At 32.6% G+C, this 25,692-nt stretch overlaps 1 protein-coding gene across 12 annotated transcripts in view; it reads left to right on the top strand.

Moving 5' to 3' along the window:
- LOC120329227 (androglobin-like) overlaps positions 1-25,692 on the top strand; it is a 52,668-nt gene that overhangs the window by 5,561 nt on the left and 21,415 nt on the right. For 5 of the 12 annotated variants that reach the window (XM_039395775.2, XM_078118298.1, XM_039395774.2 and 2 more), the window contains exons 3-23: positions 12,247-12,355; positions 12,712-12,831; positions 12,956-13,048; positions 13,480-13,571; positions 14,048-14,183; positions 14,872-15,011; positions 15,575-15,664; positions 16,088-16,219; positions 16,989-17,072; positions 17,700-17,812; positions 18,957-19,046; positions 20,519-20,637; positions 21,047-21,224; positions 21,703-21,898; positions 22,551-22,702; positions 23,177-23,295; positions 23,563-23,636; positions 23,711-23,888; positions 24,375-24,525; positions 25,069-25,185; positions 25,345-25,493. In XM_039395775.2, coding sequence (XP_039251709.2) covers positions 12,247-12,355; positions 12,712-12,831; positions 12,956-13,048; positions 13,480-13,571; positions 14,048-14,183; positions 14,872-15,011; positions 15,575-15,664; positions 16,088-16,219; positions 16,989-17,072; positions 17,700-17,812; positions 18,957-19,046; positions 20,519-20,637; positions 21,047-21,224; positions 21,703-21,898; positions 22,551-22,702; positions 23,177-23,295; positions 23,563-23,636; positions 23,711-23,888; positions 24,375-24,525; positions 25,069-25,185; positions 25,345-25,493 — 2,632 coding nt within the window. Of the gene's footprint in view, positions 1-377; positions 568-3,345; positions 3,499-4,798; positions 5,088-6,335; positions 6,618-10,992; positions 11,191-12,246; positions 12,356-12,711; positions 12,832-12,955; positions 13,049-13,479; positions 13,572-14,047; positions 14,184-14,871; positions 15,012-15,574; positions 15,665-16,087; positions 16,220-16,988; positions 17,073-17,699; positions 17,813-18,956; positions 19,047-20,518; positions 20,638-21,046; positions 21,225-21,702; positions 21,899-22,550; positions 22,703-23,176; positions 23,296-23,562; positions 23,637-23,710; positions 23,889-24,374; positions 24,526-25,068; positions 25,186-25,344; positions 25,494-25,692 lie in introns of those variants that run through there. The other 7 variants (XM_078118302.1, XM_078118305.1, XM_078118303.1 and 4 more) reach the window with 7 other exon arrangements.

Genomic DNA, 25,692 nt, shown 5'->3' with positions numbered 1-25,692 from the left:
GCACAAAGCCGTATGTCGGAAGCAGTTTATAACGTGTTTTCACGCGCCTCTGTGTTTTCTTTTTATCTCTACATTTGTTGCATAAAATATAATCAATTTCCTAAGCATTTATATTTCTATAAATCAGAAAACATAAAAATAAAAATGGCCGTCAAAATTTTTGACGTCATCTAAATTGGTCGCTTCAAAGAAAGCTTATCGCTGCCGCAATAATAAAGTGACCTATTTCGCTATTAATATAAATGGGTTGAATAACATAATAATCCATAGTTACAAGCCCTATTCGATACACTCGGACAAAGACTGTTGCGAAAATATTCAAGTTGTACCACTACCGGTTTTATATTCTGATCTATATTGCCGGCAGATGTCGCTCATAAGCGTCGTTATAGAAACGCTTACTGCTGCCAGGAAATTCATGTTTCTGGAAAAGCCCTGAAAACCGAAATATTAATTGCGGTATTCTGGCCAAACTATGTCCAAGGCCGGGAAAAAGAAGGACTCTTCTAATAGAATAAACTCTGGTGCATTGAAAAATGATTTCACTCAAGCCACACAACAAGCACTGTGAGTTTTTTTTATATTCTTTCTATAAAATCTGTAACCAGATCTTCGGGGTCTGGTATAGGATAGTTTAGTAACACATGCACTTCTAGTTGGCCTGGCTCAACAATTTTTGCATATGTCAATCCTAACCCCAACCGGATCAAGTCACCGAAAAATTACGTTATTTCGATGTCACAGTGGCGTAATAAGGCCCACCAAAGTATGTAGATGGTCGTCCAAAACGCGCAGATGAGCACCCGAAATCGAACAAGTTATTTCTCTCGTTTTCTCGTCACAACGATCACGATAGGAGAGAGATCGCCAGCGGTAGCAAGTTCGTTATCGGCGGCGCAGATGCCATTTCGGGCGATCGTAATTATACTTTGGCAAGCCATATGACGTGATGGTGACGTCATTGTGACGTAGTATTTGGATGGCATAGTCAGGTGGGGGTTAGGAATAACCTATGCGAAATTTGTTATGCTACGCCCAATGGAAGTACCTGTGGTACTAAACTATACTAGACCCGATCTTCGGATCTATAGACTACTGTACTAATGCAGTGATGAAGCAATGACAAAATTTTTTCCCACTCTTATCTTATTCAATATCGCTCTTGTCTTGCTTCGGTGCCAATTTCAAATTGACTATTTTATCAAAGATTTTATACATAACTTGATTCTTGTTGTTTTGGGTAAAGTCTACTCTTGTGATTTTGATTACAAAGTCTGACAGTTACGATTTTATTCCATAAACTTGGGAGAATATTACTTCAATAGCAACATCAGCATTCTAATATTTATGAACGTGTCTTCTAACATTAGAATGATATTGTCACATTTCAGCTAGGCTTATTCCTGCAAATAAAGGTTTAAGTTAGGAACGCTGTCCAGTCCTAACTTCATTCTACATTCTGGATTAATCAGTTTTCAATTATTAAAATAAACTTACTCTTAATTTTTCTTATGCCCATAATTTGTTAGTTGGCCTTACAAGATTATACATCATATTTAATTACTGTTTACTTGATGCAATTGCTCACCAAGCTGTGTCACAATTCTGAAACAATCTTGAATTACCAATTTAATTTTAAATAATTCAAAGTACTCCTTCAAAATAATGGGAAACTAGGAATAGAAATTTTGTTTTGTTGGCTCACAGAGAAATTATACTCCTGGTGATGTCCCAGTAAACGAAGATGTCATAGAAAAAACACTTCAGTCTGGCTAAAATTATTACTTGGGCTACATTTTGTGGTTTAGGGAAACAAGTTTACAAATCTAGAACATATCTGTTTAAAAACATACCATATAAACTGAATCATTGTTGTTATTTTATCTAAAAATTAAAAATAATGGGTCTCCTGAAGTACACGCTGAAATTACTTCTGGTTAGTCTTGCTTAACAATTTTTGCACATGACATTCCTAACCGCCACCTGACTATGTCAACCGAAAATTACATCACTGCGAAGTCCGATGTGACGTAACACGGCCCTCCAATGTACATACGGATGGTCGGCAGACAATCATCCGAAATCGAGCAAGATATTTCTCTTGTTTCTTCTCGAAACAATACTGATTAATTTTGGTTCCAAATGTTTTGGTGAAATTCAGTTTTAAAATTCAATATTTTGGAATTTTAAAGTAGACAGAAATAAGCAAACGTTTCTATGATTACTTGTCTCGCAATAAAAAAAAACATATATCATTTTCTAACGCCCAATTATCATTTTGTTCATCAGTGCAAAAATCATATTGTCACAAGAGTTTATTGTATTGTATTGTCAATTGAAGAACAACTTTTTCCAATTCCTCATTCACAATGGTTGCTGAGATAAAAATTATTATGTCCCGATGACTGAAATAGAATTATTTTATAATTTTTATACTGTTCCTTATAAAATATTGCAATAATTATCAGAATCTTCCAAAATTTTGTTTTTAATTTGCTTCTGAGGAAGAAGTTATTCTTTATATATATCTTTTTTGTATTTCATTTTATTCACAATGACATTCATAGTGGGAGGTATACCCAGTACAGATTTGTTTGACGTCTGAAGTAGGACATTAGGAATCATATTTATATAAATTATTATTTGTTCCTTATATTTGTTTTCATAAGTATCTTTCGACTATAATACAGTAACATCTATTGCATTGTATTATAACATTAATGTCATTCCAGGTCAACACATATCGCTGGTGTTACATTTCACAAATGATTTTTATTTGATATGGCCTATAGTTTAACAAAGAATGGCACAGGAATGTTATATTCATATTGTTACTCTTTTATTTCTTTGTAAAGCATCTAAAAAGTATGACTGAATTTTTATGCAATGAGAAGTATTGATTTAGAAAAGGAGCCAATTTTAAGTAGGAAGTAAGTTTTAGGTTTAAATTCTGGATTGACTTTGTCATGTTTATTTATTACGAAGCGCTTGTTGAGTGTCTTGAGGAGACATTTGTGATAAGATAATTTTGGAGATAACATAAAAATAGTTTGCCCAATTATTTTTATAATGTGCCTTTTTATAGAGATGGTACTTCTTTGAATTTTTTTTAGTGTTTAATAATGCAATGCTGAATATGGAGTAGTAATATTGGTTTTCTCTCCACTTCAGAAGATAATTCCAAATATAAGGAATTTAACTTAAAAATTTGTAATTTGTATATTTTTTTATAGGTGTGGATGGGGGTAATGTTCTTGTTATCCATGATTTACTTTTATTCTTAATTTAAATGAAGGTTTTTTCAACATAAGCGAGTTATAAAAATCAACATAGTGAAAAAGTAGTTTTAATATTCCAACAAAGTTTTCTAATTAATGAGCTTTCATCAATAAAAATTTGTACAGTTAGATATTAACGTTCTTCATTCGTATGTAAAAATTCTGATCAACAGTATAAATGTTTTTGAAGAATGAGTGAAAGTCAAGGAAAATCGAAAAGGTTTGAGTAGTTTGTGTGGAAAAATGTGGTGGAATTTGTTTTGTTGATGTGGTTGAAATTCAATGATAACGTATGTACAAATTGAAATAAAGATTTTACTTTTTGTAATGATAATTATAAAATTACTTACTAATTTTAACTAATTTTGGGTGATATTTTACAACAGTTTTTGTAGCTATTTGTGTGTATAGATACCTGAAAAATTAATAACATGTGAAAAATAAGCTCATTAACACAACAAAATTTGACCTGGTAATCTGCAAGAATATATCCAAAAAAGAAAACTGTTACTGTTTTCTTTATTAAGCGGGCTACGTTAATAACAAACAAAATATATAGATAATTCAGTTTTAAAAACGATTATATTATTGAGTATCATATATGGCCAATCATTACCATAAATATTTCATTCTGAAAAATTGTTTGTTTATCGAAATTTTAAGGTAATTGAATCAAATTACTCAAGTTGTATTCAAGGATATTTATTTGTAGTTGGTATAATTAAAACTTTTATTGTTGAAAATGACTAATATTAAGCTTTATTTTGTCTTAACTTTATATATTATATTATTTTATTTACTACACAAAGCTTTTTCTGCTAACTTGCTACTGAATCCTATTTGTACGTGTAATAAGATATTGAAAATTTATTTATTGTTTCCTGCAGTAAATGCTCTGCTCAAAATCTTTTCAACTACTCTGCCTAACTGAAGTAGCTAAAATAGTACTGCTGTTCTTTTGTTCGTAATTAGTTACCTCCATCTTTTGTTCAAAATCAATTTCAAAAGATTTATTTTGACCCAAAACATGAGCTTTTGTTTCTGTTGTTTCACTATTTAACCCTTTTCTGACTGTCTCAATATTTTCTTTCTTGTTTAAATATGAATGTCATCATCAGGTTAATCAAAAATGAATTTTCAACTAAAAGAAAAATTTTCCGTTACTCAAATTGTTTTTATTCAATCTCTGCAATTAGTATATTACTTGTATAGGACTTGGTAACACCATTTTTGCACATAAGATTAAATACCTCGCTTTAACGCTTTGCATAGTTGCAAATTATAGGCTAAAATAGGGCTTCTACCATTCTGCGTATTCTTTTGAAGTGTACTCTGACAAATGCCTGTCAATTCTTATCAGGTTGTCAGGTTAGCTTTAACTACATAATTGACTTTCAAGGATCTCGTTAGCAAAGGGCTGTATTGGCGTAAAGTATTTACTCAGCTTTTCAAGAACTTTAGTTTACGCACTGAGAGTATAGGATTATGGTTAAGTAAGATAGTCAAACTGGTAAAATATTTTATCGGTTGAACATTCGCTTGTTATCATTGTCAGATAAAATAAAATGTAGAAATTTTCTTGAGGACTCAATTTCTTTTTTAACTAATTTGTCAAAAAAATAGGGTGGAAAGCGATAAGTATCAAAGTACCTTTACTTGAATATTGTAAAGAGTCATCATAAATATAATTGATAAAAAAAATTGGCAATTCCATAAGCGTAGTGTCAAGGTCATAATGTCAGGTTCCCCACCAACATCTGCAAGTCGTCGAAGTTCGAAAGCAAATGTGAAATTACGATTCCAAAGCGCGTAAGTTTTTATTTATAAAAATACGTTTACAAGCGTTGCCGTTTTTATTTGCTTCACTTTACCATCTCATTATACTATACTAACATTATACTACGACTGACTGTCTTTTATAGAGGATTGTTTACGCATATAGTGTTTCATCCCAATAATTTATTTGGCATATAAAAACAATTTTTGATACAAATTTTAAAATTTAAACTGTAAAGTAAACATTATATTTAATTTACTTATATCTGTTCTGTATATAAAAAGTAGACTGAATTGCTGTTCATAACTTCATTTTTGGCTTCATATTTTATTATATCCTCCAATATTCATACTATATAATCATGATATAGAAGGAAAATAACGCCTAAGTTGAGTAAACACATTTGTAAGTGAAATTTCTATCGGGAAAACAATTAGCCGCATCATATTGTTTCATATTACCTGAAGACACGTCATTGGCGGGCCGCACACATTTTTAGAAAGTTGAAGACCGAACAAATGATACTTTTTATAACAATAATCAAGCAGTGATACATCTCTCGAATAGAATATAGATTTATTTCCTCATTGCATCTTAAAAAATTTCATCTGAATATTTTCAGCGCCATTAAACCCTTTAGCACTTAGCATCAACTTTTCTTCGTTTTGCCTAATTATAATTAAATTATAGGCTCACTAAACGAGTAATTGGGAATTTTATACTTGTTAGATTATAATATAATTTAGTCTACACTTGTCTCACAATAAATTCTGTTACGTAACGAATATAATCGTCAAAACAGCTGTTTTGTTAGTATAATTCAGTGAAGTGTCGCGGGTCGGATTATATTACTTCGGGCCGTAGGTTGCCGGCCCCCGCTCTACACCTTACTTTAAGTAATTACAATTAAAAATTTCTAAAGTTAACATTCACCTCTGTATCAAGATAGAAATTACCATAGAAAAAACAAAAGCACTTATCCTCAAACAACTTTCTTATTTTTACTTTTACCAAAGCTTAAGGTCACACTTTTATATTTTGTGTGTTACTTGGCTACCTTTCTCAAATAAGAATCACTTTCTTGAGTTAATTATTTTAATCGGGCTTTTCAATTTGAACTTGAAATAACAAATAATATAATGGGGAGGTCTTTTCTGTGAGGATGACTGACATTCTCATTGAAATTTTGTGTACTTAAACATAATTGCTGTTGTTTTTAGCGGTTTAGGATTTGATTTTGGTATTGTGTTCATGAATGATTTTTCTTAATGTGAGACATTAAGGAGACTTCTTAATAGCGTTAGATGCTATTTAATTGAATTTGAATTAGAGATTTATTTAATATTCAAACACGGCCATTGCAATATCAAGTTTTTTCATCATTGGCCAGTTGAATCCCACTGTTTGTAATGAAAAAAAGTTGAAGGAATAAAATCACAATTTGAAAAATATTTCTTGAAATAATGACCATTTGTTTGTGATATTGAATGTAGTATGGAAGCGAAAAAAAGTCAGCAGTTCATTACTCTTTTGGTGCCAGATTTACCTGGTTTTCGTTCGAGGTAAGTTAATTGGTAATTTAACTTCACATTGTATGTGTAATTGGGATGAAAAGATTGTTTATATTGGTCATCATGAGCCATAAAAATTCATTGACCGCAGTGGCATGCAGTGTAACAGTTTTTAATGTTATGTGGGTACCGTACAACATTTTATCCGAGTTGTATCTAGACCAAATAGCGTATATAGATGGGATAGTACAGCAAGATACTTTACTTTTATGTGTAGAACTGATGTAAGTTCTTGAACTCTACAAATCTGCAATGTATATTGTCTAAATTAATCTATTTAGCAAGCAGTCAGATTTGGTCTTTTGTTAGTGATATTCCTACTAGTGTTTGCTATAGACGTATGATTTTGTTATGAACATGAAGAATAGGTTCAATTTGGCTTCTGATTTAGTTTAAGTTTCTATTCAGCCATACTACTGTTAAAACATCTCTTTATAACATGGTTATTATTATTCAATTTACATTATATTTTTCTATATCAAATCGCAACGTTTATTTTTGCAATGGACCTAATTTTTTGTCAGTTTTGTCCAAGGTCGCACTTTTTCTTCCAATTTCGGATAGCACAAGTAGTAAAGTATTCTTCATTCGTCAAACATACAATTATTTCTCGATAAATATTTCTGTTTTTATTTAGGAGAGTCTTATACAATAGTGTAATATCCCTTTTCAGATCGCAATCTTTCGGTCAGAATTTTTTTTCTAGATAACGAAATTGGGGATAATTTATCAACTATGTGTATTTAGAATTTGATCAGTAATATCTCATTTTTGATTCTATATTCTTAAGGTACAAAAAGATGTTATAAGCTATCAGTGTAAGATAAAGACACACTAAAATAACAAATAGCTGTTATGTTGTGCTAACATTTTATATCCGGGAGTTAACTTTAGCACACTATGGTAACGTCATTGAATGTTCTGCTCAAAAAATAAACATATACAGTTTTAAAACACTTTGCCATTTGATGGCATACTTTCAAATGTATTGCAAACAAAAGTGGTTTCAAACATTTTTACTAGCAAGCATTTATTTATTACTTCAAAGTTACAATTATTAATGAGCTGCCTTGTTCGCAAGTTTTTGAAATAAAGACATGTTTTACTCAAAGCATGCCGAAATAGATGCTGCAAAATTTTTTTTTGTCGTAAGATCTCCCACATAAACAAATATTATTAGTGTTTGATATTGAAGAAAAAATAAGGGTTAAAATTCAAACCGGAATCAATAGCTTTTATGTATTTGTTGAAAACCGAACCCAAATTTGTTCTTACTCAGCGATAAACACTGAGCTACATGATTCAACATTAGTTTTCATTAATTTTCTTCCTTGTATCTCATTACTTTCAAATATATTGAGTAAGTTAAGAACTTTTTTAAGTGATATTTTGAGTTTTTTTTTTGTTTGACTTTTAAAATTTATAATTAACATCGCATACTATGTTCAGGTACCCAAGTTTAATTTTTTTCGGGAGTCAATTTCGTTTATGTATGTTCTACAAATTTAGATAGAATTTTGAAATTTGAAAAAATATGTTTTTAAAATTTCCGATTATCATCTCAATCATTTCTCTCTGTTATTTTATCATGTTTTTTACGTCATAACCTATGTCCTATTTGTGCAAATAAATAATGGTGCAAAATGAAATATATATTCAGATAACATAAAATTAATAAAGTTAATTGCAATACAGAATTTACATGATGTCCCAGATTGTCTCAGTACTAACATGTTTAATCAGATATTTATGGCATAAACAAGTTATTTTGTGCAATCATTTTGTGTCCAAGTTCATGAATTTAATAATCGTGGATATGGCAGTGTGATGAAATGTAGCAATTCACTGCCTATAAACATCATTTGTTTTTGCAAAAAAAAAATATTATGACTCACGGATGTCCCTATTTAATTTACCATTGGTGACGAAAGTTACAACTTTTTTGACATGAACACAATGAAAGTCTCGAATGATTGATGGAGATGGTATCATTCTTCTTGTGGTTTTGTCAATACATGAGTGTACGCTTTTACCCTTTTTTATTCTGGATATAAAGCTTTTGATAATGGTAAATGTAAGCATTTTATTCAATATTTGCGTCATATCTATAAACTCGAGTTGTTGAAATTGTTGTTCAAATATCTTGATTCAATTTTGTGATAGTAATAAAATATATAGCTTTGTACTTGCTTTCAATTTACGTTTTTGAATAAGCGAGCTGTTTAGTTTTCTTATCAAGAACAATGATCTTGAGATGTTTTTTCAACTAATAGATCTTTTAGGTTGAAAGGAAATTTGGAAAGTCATTTAAAGAAATTTGTCGGATAGTAGAAAAGTGTCTCTTTTCGTATATAAAATAGAGAGATTCAAAGAATATGGTGTTAGAGTTTTGGGTTGCATGATAAGTCATGAGATGCTTACAATTTAGCTTCAGCTAGAAAAAAAGAAATCTATTCAGTGAATTGCAAGAGAATGAAATGTTTAACTTTTCATATCTGCATCCTTATGTAGTTGTTGGTTCAAAGATTAGCATATAGTTATATACCTAGTATTGGATGAACAAATCTCCAGTATCAATATTAAATTTTGCAATATGTGATACTTGAAATTTTTTTTTCGGAGAATGGTGATTTTGCCTTTTATGCTGTGAATCATCGGAAAACATTTCAAATTATTAAAATTAAAATTTTTAAGCTTTAATTCGTATACTTATAAGCTACTTGAATAGCGCTAAATTTTCCCAGAGTTTGAGGGGCAGTTTTATAAATAAATAGTAGCCTACCGGTAATTATTTAGTATTCCCTTAGGTACCGGTAAGTAACTGTTACCTGAGTTTGGTCAGACACTCATGATCCAGTTTTCTTCTCATGTTGACACATTTTTATGATCAAAATCTTGCTATGGATCTAAATTTAATTTTGAACTCAATCCCAGAGGTTTTGTCCATTCCATCTTTGCAAAATATCAATTTGAATTTCCAATCCTGAGCTAGATTATTTGTTGTGAATTTCTTGCATAAATCATTTACCTAATTATCAAGGTTTAAAATGTATCCGCTAATGCTATAAAACAGAGTAAAATTAGTGAAAAGATCCATGATATGTAAAATAAGCATACCGTAATATAAAAATAATCATATTGCTTAAATCCCTTGTCAAGTAAATAAACTTTTTTAACAACGATCTAACACGAGCACCGATGACCTTGTTTTCAACTAACTGAAATTTTCATTAAGGATTTTTAGTTTTTCAATAGCACAGAGTGAGATTTGTGACCAGGTGAACAGGATATAAAGTTAAGAAAACAGATTCCTATCAGCAAATTACATGCCAGATATTTAATTTGTTTTTCTAAAAGATTATATCATAATCTGACGTTCATTCAATTTTGTTTGCTGATCTGGATAGTCATATTTTAATATCAAAGTTGGTACAATAGGTTTACTATTGAATAATAGTAGCAGGAGAAAAAAAGTCTCTTTGAAGTTATGATACTGATTTTATCTCTGCTGGTCACTTTTGAATTTGAGTTTTCGACTTATTTGCAGACATTTTGGTTCAATATAATACAGCATTGTTCTCCTCAGTATTGTCAGAAGGAGTTTTAAAAATCAGATCAGGCTAAAAATGATCTTTCAATGACTGTATGGAAAGTTGAACAGAAAAAGAGTTAGCGTCAAGCCAACAAAATCACTTGATTTTTGCATTAAATTAGTGGTTTGCAACCTTTAATAATACAGGAGGGACACATACTAATAACCAGGTGAAACTGTGGGTCACATCTTTATTTAATATAGGCTTTCTAGTAGTTGCACGTACAAAAACTTTGGGTATCGATCTTTTGACATGCGCTGTTCACTTCGCACGAGCTTGCTTCTGAAGCACTCAACGTTATAGACATTGATGATTATTGGACTAGTACTTGCAATGCAAAGGAATTTGAATTACTCGCACATAAATAACTAAATTAAAAACTCGTTCCGCAGGCAGCACACCATTACAAATTTGGCACTCTTCTGCGGATTGCACAATTTTTTCTCGTGAGCTGCATTTGGCCCGTGGGCGTAGTTTGCACACCCCTGCATTAAATGCTAAACGCATTGGTTTAATATCATGTCTCGGACGCCTATATTTGAGGTGTTTGGTTTTCTGAATAGCATCTTGCTAATTTTAATTAATTTCATACATTTATATTCTTAAATGATCTATTTCAATCCAAAATCAAAATGTTATCTTTTATTAGAAAAACAGTCTGTATCTCAACAAATTATTGGATATCATAAATTTTGAATTCTTATATGCTTTTTTGAGCATCGTCAGTCTTATTAAAATCTCTAAATACTAGTCTCTAAATACTACTTTCAATAGAAACTCTTTAGTAAAAAACAAAAATTTGCTATGAAATCGGTTAGCTTTCAAGATCCCCTACCACCAACTCCAAAATCTCAAAAAGGTGGTAGATTGTCTTTACCTGTTATGCCAAGATCATTGATTGATTCGGCAAAGTTTCGACCCAATCATAGAAAAAGTTTGTATCCTGGTATTCTTGAGGGACGAGCACAAAGGTAATTGACTCTATGAATTTTATTTTCATAAAAGAGCATCAGGACCTATATATTTTCGAACCAGAATAGTACTACTATGTTGCGATTTGAAGGTCCTATTGTACTCTTGTGCACCTCTACTAATTAGCAAGATTCTTGTTTTAAGGAAGTGTCCATGCATCATTTTTTTTAAGCTTTTTTTATTTTGCACCCATACAAAGCTCTATAGCAGCGGTACCCAACTGGGGACCAGTGTCCTCTCAAGGGGGCCACAGAGCAGTTGGAGGGTGCTTGACGCAAAACTGATTTCCATTTTCCTTAACAAGAAAACTATCCGCTCTTCCCAGGTTCATTGCTTGATAAGGTTATTTTACAGGGTGTTTTTATTTTTTTGAGAATGAATTGTTTGAATATAATAGGATTTGGAATCTATCAATCAAAATAAGACTATAAATACCATCAGATTAAGTGCTAAAAGCCTCCGAGTGAGGGCATGAGTCATAAAAGGTTGGGAATCACTGCTCTATAGGAAGCTACAGGTTTTGGGAGGATTGGAATCTTCCCATTTCAATGTAGTCTTCGATATTGGTGGTTTATATATCAAGAACTTTCAGTTTGTAGTTCTTAACTTTGAGAGTCATAATATAATGGGGATTCTAACTAGAATCAAGTTTATGAGATTTGAAAATGATATAGACACGAACTATGTGTTTTATTTAGGAGCAATTGAAAAAACGTTTATAATATAATAGTGATAACAACTACTAAATCATGCTAAAGTGAATGGCGTTGGGATTATTGTCTTATATTCCATTTTTGTTGAAAAATTGTTCTGTTTTTCTAATAAATTAGTATGTTGAACATGCACTTGATATACTAAATAGGTAGTAAACTAACCATTGTTTTATGTCTTTGTTTAAAATTTGTTGAAGTTACAAGATAAATGAACTTCGTCTATTAACCCATTAGTATGGATTTTTTGAAATAAACAAAAATTCTTTTTCTATTTTTGTAGTTGAAATATATAGTAGAAAAACGCACTACACCTTATTGACTGACAACTTTTTTTGTTTTCAGAGCTGCGTCACTAGTTGGCAGCGTAGCATCTGTAGACAGTCGAGGAAGACCAAAAACTTTTCCAATATGGCCGGAATTTACAGAAAATGACATTGCTTCAGAAAAATGGGTCGGTCGAAAACTTTTTAAATTTAAAATTATATTTCTTTTTGTCGCTTTTCTTCTGTTGGGTAATTTTAACATTATGTTGCTGATTATTCTTTTTGTGGTACATTACCGGTAAGTTTAAAGCTTACTAAAGATTATTAGTTGTGAAATTTCGCCAATGAAAGGCTGTTTACCAAGCATTCTCATTGGTCAGGTAGTAAATTCTCCATCACCTTTTCTACAAATTGAGATGTGTATACTTGTATTGTGCTGTTATTATGCTATTCAAATTGAATTGTCTTATTATTTTTACTTTATTTGGACATACCGTACATTAAAATTCTATTGCCTAATTTCTGTTATTCATTGCTCTAATAGGAATCAGCTTCAAAAGGTAAGGAGAAAGGCAAAAGTCCAAGTTTGTCATCATTTGAAGATCCTGAAGGAAAACTAGAATTACCATCATCTATAAAAGTTCACGAATGGAAAAGACCTGTGGTATATATATATATTACATCTTCGATACTGGGATAAAATACTGATCAATCATTTTATATTTTGAACATTTGATTGGTAGTTGAGAAATTACTGTTTTTAACACATAAAACTTGATTTTTTCCAGGACTTTCTCGAAGGAAAGACACCTGTTATTTTAGATGACAATGAAGGTGACTTTGATTTATTGAGACCAAATGAGCATCTATGTCACAGTGAGGTATGACCAATCTCTAACTTTTTATTTTGAAAGCTATAGTTATGGCTTTTATGAATAGTACGAGTTTTATACCTAAAAACATTTATGGGATTAGATGTAAGTAGAAACTTGGAAAAACTTTTTACTCAATAACTTTGACCTGAAAACTTTGTAATAGGTTGCTATATGTGACTCTCTGTTTTCATCATTACTCTGTGAATTCAGATCACAATTTTTGTGATCACAACATTTTGATAAATTTAATACCAATACTACTAAATTAAGCTTGTGCTTCCAGATGATATTTATTATTAGAATACATACTTCATTCGACAAAACTATGATACGCTTTCGTATGCAAATCTGAAGCAAATTTATGTTTGCAACATTTAACCTATAGTCGTTTTGGCAATTTGAATTTTTCCCATAAATCAATGAAATTTGATTTTCAGTTGATGAGATGCATTATTGGTCAGATTACTTCGTTATGGAATATATCTGCAAGTAAGACCAGATCCACAACATCTCTTTCTGCAAGAAATAGGTAAAATTAAGAAGAATTTGATTTATAAACCATTTTACATAAATACCAGTATCTGAGATTACACAATAAAACACAAAATCAGTTGCTGTAAATTTTAAATTTCCAAAGTTGATCAATATGATACGATGGCATTTTGCGCATTGTGCTAAGCGTTCGTAACATGCTTGCTATCACACTTCTGATTATTCTGCGTGGGTTCGCAGGTTTGAATCTTGGGGGTGATGTATATATGCGAGACGATTGTTGGTTGTTGAAATTGTTCTCACCAATTGTGTCTAGTTTTTGGTTTCTCAAAATCATCATATCAGCTCATTGCAGTGTAAATTTTGATTCTTGTAATCATTTTGCATACTGTATATTTCCTATTATGTATATCAAGATATATGCATAATACTGGTATTTATCGATGATTCAGAAAGTCATATTCCAGAAATGTCACAAAATTGTTATTTCATATTTATAATTCATTCATTCAGTGCTACTCCTGAACCCGGTGAAGACAATTTCTGGAGACCATGGGAACATATTTATGCAATGACCAAACTAGCTAAAGGACCCAATATTCCGCAATATAATCCATATGGAAAATATGTTGTCAAGCTATATTGGATGGTAGGATATTTCATTTAATTAGATTGTAGAATGTAAAGCGAAAGCACTTTTATGAATTCTCTCTAATTAAAGCTATAAAACAAGGGTGTGCAACATTTTTTGTCGGTGGGCTATAATATGGTTATATTATAACCAACTTCCTTAAATCTAGCGGGTCCATACAAAAAAATTAGTTTTTCCATGTGGGAAAGACAAGAGAATGCGGCTATTGCTTAGCCTTGTGGTAATAAATGCACCGGCATAAAGATTTTACGCAGCGTCAAGAGCAAAATAATATTATGTATTTTTACAGACTTGAGCGACTTTCCAAACATAAACTGTCGGATTCGATTCTCATGCTTAATAGGGAAAAATCTGAGTATTGACAAGGGCACACCAAAAGGCTTGTCGGGCCGGGTTGTGGCCCACGGGCTGCCTGTTGCACATACCTGTTATAGAAAAATACCACTGATATGTTATGAATGGAAATACTTTTTGAGGGGAGCGTAATATTTCAGGTTCAGCATGGCCTGCTTCAACAAATTAAAAAAGGTTTGGGTTGACGAAGCATTCGAAGTAGACAAAAAAATTTTTTTTTTTTTAGTTTGAGACAAAGTGAATATTTCTCTGAAATCGGAGTCAGAAGCGGGAGTCATGTTTCATATTGCATAGAGTTCGGTTATAAAATTATTTTGTCAATTCTATCCAGGGATGTTGGCGCAAAATAACTATTGATGACTACATGCCGTTTGATTCAGAAGGCAGATTATTGTTTCCTGCTTTGCAAGAAGATTATAAATTATGGCCAATGTTGTTGGCAAAGGCTTTGATAAAAGTGGCTGCGATTGAGTAAGTATGGTTTTTTTGAATATTCTTTCAAGATATTAATAACTTTCCTTACATGCTCGACCAAAGAATTTAAATCAGCTTAAATTTTGAACCCCGAGCTAGGTAAAGAGTTACAGCACTTTTACTCAAGTTTGTTTTATAGTTAATAGTCAGACCAGAATTCATGTTAAAAGGCATTTTAAAAACAAAAGAACTACCATACTATGTAAAATCTTTATATATTACTTTACTACTTTACTGTGTAATCCTATATTTTAACATAACTTTTATGAAATTTCAGTTTAAATTAGGTTAGGTTTTTTACATCTGCAAGTTAATTCATACATGCCCAGCTTGTATGTTTTACTGAAGTTTGTAGTTATATCTTTTACGGAAGTTCGTTTACAATATCAGTAATTATTCCAACGTTGTGCGGCATGATTATTTTGAAAATTTTGGCATATATCCAAATTTGACTTGTGCACCCCCGTTAAAGATGTTATTTTGAAAAAACAACAACAATGAGGACAAACCTGACATTTCTTTCTCTCTCTTGAATTGATAAAACATACTTTCAATTGCAGTTACACCAATAATGAGGCTGGATGTGAATTTGGAGATTTTTTCGTTATCCAGTGTTTGACAGGATGGCTTCCTGAGACCATTCCTCTTAAGTAAGTTATCTGTCCTAATTGGACTCAATTGCACGTACATATATATTTTATATATTTTTTAGTATGTAGGATTAGAGCAGTTACAGTAGTTATTAAGGGATAGGTATAGAGAGATAGAAAACTGTAAGAAAAAAAATAATCATAGAGATACTGGGTGACTCCAAAAAACGGAATCAATAGAATATGTTCCAAATGACTTGGATTCCGTTTTTTTTGGGGTCACCCTTTATGAAGTGAGAATATTTATATAGCAGAAAGTTCAGAAGTATAACTTTTTGACCCATCAAACCCATGTGATCTAAATGACCTGGATTTCGTTTTGGGGTAACCCTATATGAAATGAGAAAATGTATGAGTGAGTAGGTGAATTCATTAGGAGCAGAGTGTGAGCATAAAGTTTAAAAGCTTTTTGTTATATAACAGAGGACTTGTTACTCAATATGTTATACATAAGCGTCAACTTTTGAAGCAATTAACTAGCGATAGATCGAATAGATGTGAAGGTGATTGTGAGACTGCAGAAATTGTGACTCCTGATATACCTGCAGACCAGTGGTAAGATTAGTGTAGAGTATATGATAAAGGATTACCGTATTTTACGGAACTTAAGGCGCACTTTAAAACCTTTATATCTTGAAAATCGATTTTGTTATTTATGTGCCTAATGTATGATCAGGTAGTGCTTTATGCTTTATTGTCTACACTCAAATCAGTATTGGTATTGCCTGTTTGGTCCTATAGTTCGGGGCGCTTCTGTATGAAGAAAATTCAATCTGCGCAATTTATTGACAGTACGCCTCATAAAAAGATCCGCCTTATTTTTCGTAAAACACTCACATGCTGATGAAAAGTATTTTTTTGTACTCATATTTGATATTAAAGATGAGATGAGACATGAGATATTTCATTCCCAAAAAAGAAATAGACTAAACACAAACAGGTTAGCCATCATCCATGGCCTCTCAATTATCTGTGCGTCCCAGATGCAAGGTATATTATCATTGATAAATCGGTACATAAAAATTTGTAGCGAAAGCTTTTGCTATAAAAAAATTGGCAGTTGCTAAATCAGGGCTGTGTTTTATAAACACTGGAGAGGTAGTTAGAATGCAACAGCTCCTGTTATCAAAATATGTCTCAAATATCATCAAACCACAGTTGAAGTCATCATTTCTGTTAACTCAAGTCGTTTTGTAAATGGCCTGGAGTTTAGGGTTAGAATCTGTGCCACATGCTTGATCCATTTGAGCTACCGTAATTTAATTTCTGAGTCAACTAAAATAATTTTTGAGCTTGTTTTTTGAAACTTCATGTTTTGTAACAGGTATGGTCATTTGCAAAAAGTTTGGACTTTATTGAAAGATATTCTACCAGAGTGGCAGAGACCTGTGGAAAAACCAAAGGAGATGTAAGTTTGGATGAATTATTCTGTTATTTGATTACAAAAATGCGATGTATGTGATTTTTTGCATTTATGATATTTTCTAGATGCCAATAATTCTAATTATACAATTAACATTTAAATAAGATTAGATTTCAATACAGTCAGAAAATTCTGTTTGTAGTGCTTTATATAAATATGTCGAATTTCAGTCTTAAGTGTTATCTTATACTTTTTTATACCTTTCTCCAGAAAAGTTTGCTTTATGGAATCCAGAGTAAGCCTAATAATTTGACAGGAATTTATTGAGTTTTTATGAATGGTACGTAAGTTTTTAAAACACTCTAAAATAGGCTCAACACGAGTATTTGCACAATTGCATAAATAAGTAGACTACATAGCTTCTGGTACTATACCAATTATTGCCAATGCTGCAACATACTAGCAGATTTGTTTTAAACTCTTTTTTTGGACTCAATTCCACTCCTTCCACTTTAAACAAAAGCCATGGATAAGAAGTTACAGTTTCACTATTTTCATGATAGAAGAGGATTTTGGGAAAAATTTCCAGCATTCAAAAACTAGAAAAGACTGTTACTTTTTGGTTATAATAATTTAACCTCGTGTTACATTAACTAAACTCAATATGTTTAGAATTACTGAATCTGAAATCCCAATTGCACCAGTTACCTCAAAGAAAGATAGATTGGAGTCCGGAGTGGTTAAGCCAGATGCAAGTGTGGGAAGTGCTCATAAAGGAGGGAAAGGTATGTACTACCATAATGATGATAGGGTATGGTATGCTATTGGTATATGTAGTGTCTGATTGGAAATGTTATATTTGAACAACTTTTTCAAGTGTGTTGGGTGGTTGGTATTTTTAGTGGGTTCCTGATAATTTTATGTTCAATTTTATAAAAAATTATGCACATAGACTATCTATTTTTTCTCCGATTACTTTCTCTGATAACGAACCCTGTGGTGAAAATAATGTGCGGGAAGATTGCTGGATTCCCCTCGCCGCCGTAGGGCAGTTCACGTAACCACTGGTTGGTTACGGCTTTCTCCACCATCAAGTCCATGCTTAAAAAAAATAACTGGCTAACTTATCCCATATTCAACATGGATTGGTAACCGGATGAGAGGCCGTGATTAACCATATAATTGAGCCATTTTATCGGCTTCCCTTTCTCCCCCGAGATAAATATGTAAATCCTATCTTATTCTTAACCCTTTTCGTGCGGTGGGCACGTATACGTACCCACGCCAAAACTCGCTAGATTGCGGCGGGAACGTTGATGTACTCCACTGTTTTATTTAGCAATCGGTCGCCCCGGGTTTTAGTTTATTGATAAGAAGTCTTCTTCGAGATTAACATAGGCGACGGTAAATCTCGCTTTCGTTTACCATGGGAATTTTATTTGCGGCGGAACGAGGGAGTGTTTTTGAAATTTATGCAAATTTCGGTGTTTTTTGGGTGGTAATAGAAGACATATTATCCCTTCCATTTACCAAAGTATTTTGAGTTAGATAACGAAATTGCTACAGCAATATTATGCTATTGTTTGCCAACCAAGAAGCGGTAACAGTAAAGGATTTAGCGAATATTTCTATTTTTTATCACGGTTTGAAGTTTCAACACCTAAGAAAAAAAAATGCTTTTTTTCTATCCGGTTTGTGACTCAGACCACCCCTTTGAAAAAAAAAATTTTTCTTAATCGCCAATTGCAAGCTCTTTAAATAAGCTTTTCAACGAGCCGTCAGTGGGCAGCAGAGGATCATTACTTTTTCGTTAGTCGATCGATTAGTTGTGGGGGTACAAATGCATAGAGTCGGCGTAGCAAATACGATTATTTAATAAAAAATAAAAATCGCATGGAAAGGGTTAAATGCTATCTTCATCAATTTCAGGTAAAGATGGCAAGAAAAAGGATGATCGAGAAAAAAGTAAGTCAACTCCACATTCAGCTCGACCAGTTTCAGCTCGTTCAGTGGCAGACAGTGAGTCAGTGTGGCTTGCTATGCTGTTGCGAAATAACACAGGCTTTTAATACTAACCACTTAATATAACACATGAAAGTTTATTCATTCCACACCAAAAAATATATACTATTTGAAGTTTGTGTGTTGTTTTTGATAAGAAAATTTTTAGCAAAGGCGTTAAAATTCTTCAGAAAAATAAGAATGAGAATTTTTTATATAAATGTTAAGAAATTCAAAATAGTCCAGATTTCAAATGCTCCAAATTCCTTATTTTTTAATATAGTGATCGGGTTAAATTTTTCACTTCACATACATTTTCTAAAAGTTTCTTTCTAAATTATTTAGATCGATATGATTTATTCCAAATTATTAAATTATCAAACATTTTGATATAAAACTATATAAAAAAAAAGGAATTGTATTTTTCTGAAATTATCATGATGGGATATTATGACTGATTGATCATATATAATATGTAAAGATAAATAATGTTAAAAACAGCAGAAAATTAAAATGAAAACCAAGTAGATGGATTAAAATGAAAACCAAGTGGTGGATAAATCTACTCATCAAGGTTGTCCCAACTTTCGACTTGGTCTTCGATAGATATGTGTTCAGTTACTAATCATACTATTTGTGTGTTTTTTGTGTTCAAATAATGCTCAAGTTTCCACCTTTAATCTATTTTTTTTCACAAATGCACCTTCAATAACACACATAATGCTTGCTTGAGCGGAAAGCCTGTAGGCCTACCTATTAGATCAGAGATTGGAACCATCCCCAACTCTGAAAAAACACTAACTAACCTATTTTATTACGCTTGTTAGTTAAAATGAGGCAAATTTTTATGTAGGGGTATTTATAAGTACCAAGTCATCAATGTCTATCTTGTAATGTTACTTGCAATTAAGTTCAAAACAAAATGTCAGTGGAATTTCACTTTTGATCACAGCTCAAATTAGAGTATAGCAAATCCTACATTCAAAATAATATGATTGAAATAGTAGATGATTTAGTTTTTCCATTCGCTGTTTGTGACTACATTTCAATAGGTTTAGTAATCTGATTTAATAATTATTTGAGGTTATTGATGTGAAGGAATTTTTTAGAAATAGTCATCAATTACCATATTTTACTGTATTTATTTAGGCAAACTTTAAAACCTTTCTTTCTCCTAAAAATATATTGCGCACGTTGTAAGCCCAGGGTATAGATATTGTAGTGCTTTATTTTTTATTGCGTACCAGTACTGGTACTGGTTTTAACTTATAGCCTGGTGTACTAACTAATTTATTATAATTTAAGCAATTTCCAACTAACTGCTGTTTATATATTCAGAAACTAAAATAGAAAAAAACAGTTCAGAAAGGTGACAATACCAAAGTAACATTTAAAATGTGGTCTTGCGATGCGATATAGATAAGAACCATTTTTTAAAATGATTACTACATAGTAGTGTTAGTAAACCTGTTACTCGTGTGCTTGTCTAGAATCTGCAGTTGAACAAGAATCAGTCAACCAAATTGATAAACGTCCAGAAACAGTTGTTTTCGCAACATTCAGTCAACCTGAGGAATCACCAGCCAGAGTTTCTGTTCTGAAGGAAATGGTATGTTCATGGGAATATTCATTAGATTTAGTATACGGTATTTGTATCTGTAATATTATGCACCAGAAAAGCGATATTTGAATCAATTTTAAATGACCTCTGCTATCTAGTTGGCGCATTGTGCTAAGCATTATTAAAACTCTTGCCATCATACGTCTGATTACCCTGTGTGGATTCACAGGTTGGAATTCTTTGGAAGAAAGCTGGACTCTTCACTGACATAGGGTGGTTCACGTATCCGCTGGTCGATTTTGACTTTTTGACTGGTAAATGGATCATAGGTCATGGTACGTCGTTTTAGGCCATCTTGGCGCTCGTTCTCTCTCCTGGGTTAAACATTAAAATCCTAGTTTGCAGCTATCTACTACATGAATTGTACTCTTTACTGGAACATTCCAATTTGTCTTAGGCTGATGCTAGTGAAAAACTTCGTAAAGTCGGACTTTCTAATTTACATCCCCATCCTGTTTTGTTGACCAAAACTCGAGATATTCCTCTCAAACCACCTCCACCTCCGCCTGTGATACCAAGATGGAAATTAATCAGACCAAAGAAGAAAAAGATGACTCCGTCTGATGAACCAATTCGTAAGTGTCACAAATATAAATCCTCAAAAACTGATTTTGTATTTATTTGCATAGCGGTTTCAGCCAGAATGCAATGTGGCACATTGTGCCAAGTGTTAGGTATATGCTCACCACCGCACCTCTGATTACCCTGCATGGGTTCGCATGTTCGAATTCCTTTGGGATAAAAATGTGCAAGAGGATTGCTGGTCTCATCGCCGTCGTAAGGTGGTTCATGTAACTGGTGGTCGGTTACAGCTTTCTCCACCATCAAGTCCATGCATATGAAACAAATAGCTGACTAACTAATCCCATACCCGACATGAACTGATAACCGGACAAGATATATATCGTACATATTGAAATATTGGGCAATGTGCAGTCTTATCGACTTTCCTTTCCCCACTATTAGTTATTATTATTTAGTTATTTCACAGAATACTTGAACAACTTTATAAATTTCTGAAATTTTGAAATTTCATTCGTTTTCTTTACTCAGCGGAGCCAGAACCACCAAAACCTGATCAATGGTTGGAAATAACATCAGCATTTGTGAATCATCGTCTCAATCCATTACCTCTTGATCCAAACTTTGTCAAGTCTCGTACTTCCCCTCTGGGACCAAAAGGTTCTCGACCTTCGACTGGGGCCACATTGAAAGGAATTGATGAGGATGTGGAGGATAAACCTGAACCGTATGTATTAAAAGGAAGTTTTAAACTTGCTTGTTTCAGTCGAATTCATGAGTGTAAGTCTATCATGTAGCATATCATGACTAGCTAGAATATAGTTTGGCCATTTTTATAAGAAACCAAATTATGGGTGATCACTAGAGTGCCAAGAGCTTCGGCACTGCTGAGACTGACGACTGAAAACCTTTTAGTAGGAACAGGTTCTGAAAGTTTGATATAACACAGTCCTACTCAATCTCAAACTTTTGTATGATTTCCAAATTTTGTTGTCCCATCGTTTCAACACTTGAAAAAAAACACTTGAAAAAAGCTGACCATTTATTTTATAACTCAATAACATTATCTCATTCATTCTACCACATTTAGGAACAGTGTATGAAACTAAATTTCTATTTCTTATCAAATATTTATTCTGAGCGAAAACGAAAGTTGATAACACACTCAATCCCCATACCATTTGTTTCCATTTGCGAAACCACCTGTCAAAGTTTCAGCTCTGATTAATGAGTGTACTGAATTTATAATATATTTAATACATTTGCATATTCTAATATCACAGCACTTCTTACGACAGTCCCTATTCATATTTCAATATATGTGCTTTCACACATTGTGTCTGATATTTGAATCTATTTAGCAGTTTCCTATATTTTAGACCTAAAGAAGATGGTGTTTTTCGTGCTCAACATGTATCTTCAAAAAGAAGAGCTTCAACAAAACGGGATTTGTCATCTCGTCACAAAGATCGTCGAGATTCAGCAGGACGTGCAAGTCCTTCTGTACAAAGTCATATCAGTAGTGCTAGAGGTTTTTATAATATTGTTAAAATTTCTCAAATTATGTAAATTTAAAACTTGAACCTCATTATTGTTTGTATTTAGTTAATTAGTGTGTAAAGCCCGAATTTAGCAGTTCACCTCAGCCTATGAAATTTATCATTTCTTGTGTGAGGTAATGGACAAAAAGCCATGGGGGATTGTGTGCGAGAGTTTTGCTGGACTCCTCGCCACCGTAGGGTGGTTCACGTAACTGCTAGTCGATTACGGCCTCCATCACCACCAAGTCTATGCACTAATCCCTGGTTCGTCGTATGATTAAGTCGTCTTATTGTCTTTTCCCTCCGCTGACTAAATATTTAACTCCTACCCTATCAAGTCTGTCCAATTTGTAACCAATTTGTAAATTTGTTAGGGCCAGTATGTTACTAAGCCAATTTAAAGTTTATTTTGGTTGTATCTATTTATGAGTTGGAAATGAATTATTATGTTGTATTGTTTAAAGATGCTGATCATGAAAGAGAAAGTTTAAGGAGTCAAGCTGCAGCACAAGAGACAAGTCAGCAAGATGGAAGGGATTCCGCAATTAATGATCTTCACTTGGAAGAAATTAAAGATACTAAGGTCTTTTAGAGTTGGACTTATAACGAACACTTTTATGCTTGAAAATGGACTACCTCAACCAACTTTTTGATAATATTGTGCATTTATCGTTTCATCTTAGCAACTAAGAATTATTAACTGGCAAGATGTGTTGGTATTGTTTTAGCGGATTTTCTTAAACACCAAAAAAAATATACAATACCGTAATTTGGTTTTGCAAAAAAAGGAAGATTAGATTTTTGGTTTTGAATGGAAACATATTGAGATGAATTTTAAAATTTTGTTTAGACTGATGTTACCAGCACTGAATCTATTAACAAGACAATGTGGATGGACTTTGAAGATTTCTGCATGAGTTTTCAGTAAGTTTTTTCATATTTTGCGAATCTCAAATGATTTCCATCCAATTTTAATTAACTTTAAATGCTATTTTTAGAACGCTTGTCATTTTTCACAAGCCTGCAACTTACACTTGCAATCGTTTGACGACTGAAATCAAACATTCAATGATCACAGGAGCCCCTAGTGGTGGAACTTCAAGCAAAAAGGGATCAGCTAATGCTACACAGGCTGGATCAAACACTAATTTGAAAGGATCGGCTTATCAGAAAGAGGTAGCCAACATATTATTCATATTATGAAATGGAACTTGTTCTGAAATGGAATCTATGGGCGACAACGAACATAGACATATAAAAATAGGTTGAACATATTTAGTCTCAGACTTTGTGGTCTTAAAAAGTAATGTGTTTCCTGCGTCTGATGCATCTGGCTTTATACCGGATGTACTTATTAACAAAAATCATGTTATTTTTTGTGTTGAAATTTTCAAGTTTCCCTTTTATCAATCATAACACCAAAATACTTGGTAATATTATATTGATAATAAAATTATGAAATATTTCACTTTCGTTAACGAAATATTATATCACAACGATCGAGCCTTGTCTTCTATCACATCACACATTGTTGATGAGCGTTTCTTAACACTTGACCCTGCACTGGCAAAAACGTTTGATTAGAATTGTTGATAATCAACATTTTAAGCAAGCAAATCCATGTCATATTTGTATTCATTATTTTGAAATCCTTCAATACAGGAAGAACGAGCACCAAGTTTTCTGTTTGTTGACAATGTTTCTACTACTGAACTGGTTGTATCGTTCTCTGTATTGCCAAGATGGAGCGGAAGCGAAAGTGAAAGAGATAAAAAGATGTCGGATAATCAATCTATTACAGGGGTGTCTGAAGGTGTGGTCTCATCATTTTTGAGACATTGAAAACTGTTTGTTAGTTAGTTATATAAATAAAGCACCATATCTATCAAATAGAATCTATCATGATTTATGAATATGAATTTTTCATTGGTTTAGTATCGTTAAGTGCATTGGACAAACTACATAGGCATAACAGGAAACTTTTAGACCAGCGGTTCTCAAACTTTTTTGTACCCTCGCCCCCTCACAGTACTTTATACATTATAATCACTCCCTGAGTGTCCCCTTCCAAACCAAGTTTTGTGATAAATCTGACTGTTCTAGAATACACAATTGCTACTCCATTTTTTTCTCCCCTTCATTGATGTCTGTTGCCCCATGGAGGGTGATATCACCCAACTTGAGAATACCTGGCCTAGACCATTTACAGAATCTCTGATTCTGATATGATAAATTCATGATGAACAAAAATTAAAATTTGGTAGTCTTATACCTTGCTAGTTTCTTGTCTAAATTTTTGTTATAGGGTGTTAAATACCCTCAAAATAACTATATTTTGTTTTGATTTTGGGGTCAGTTGCAAGTGTCAAAGAAACCAGTACTACACCTGTTCCAACTGGACTGTTGGTTGCTGAACCATATTCATGGAAAAGTTTAGTAGTCGGACAACCTATACTCAGAATAAGGACAACAGGTATAGAAATTTGATATGCCTGCTGACTAGGGTAATTTTAAAGCAAATCATTAATGTCCTGTTCCTTTCAAACCTTAGAAACTTCTTATTCCTTAGTTACTTCTCATGCAAAGCTTTATTCAGAGTCATATGAACAAGCATTAACCAAAACTGTTTCAGGTACTCGTGCTGCATGTCTCACTTTACCTCCTGGTCGCCATGTTTTGAGATTTTACTTCGATACTCCATTGGGATACAGTCTCAACATTTGTTCTTCTGTCAACTTTGTATATGGAGATGAGGAATCTGTTATGAAACCGTTACTTGAGGTAAACAAAAATTATTGAAGATTTATAGGATTTCACATATTTATCCTGGGTAAGAGGAAAGCCGATAAGACGGTTAATCATAGGGCGAACCACGGCCTCTCATGCAATAACTAGTCCTTGTTTGGTATGGGAATAGGTGGCCAGTTGTTTGTTTCAGATGCATGGATTTGATGGTGGAAGAAGCTGTAACTAACATGCG

Source organism: Styela clava, chromosome 12, assembly GCF_964204865.1.
Source record: "Styela clava chromosome 12, kaStyClav1.hap1.2, whole genome shotgun sequence".
Taxonomy (NCBI): Eukaryota; Metazoa; Chordata; class Ascidiacea; order Stolidobranchia; family Styelidae; genus Styela; species Styela clava.
This window is presented reverse-complemented; position numbering and strand designations above follow the sequence as displayed.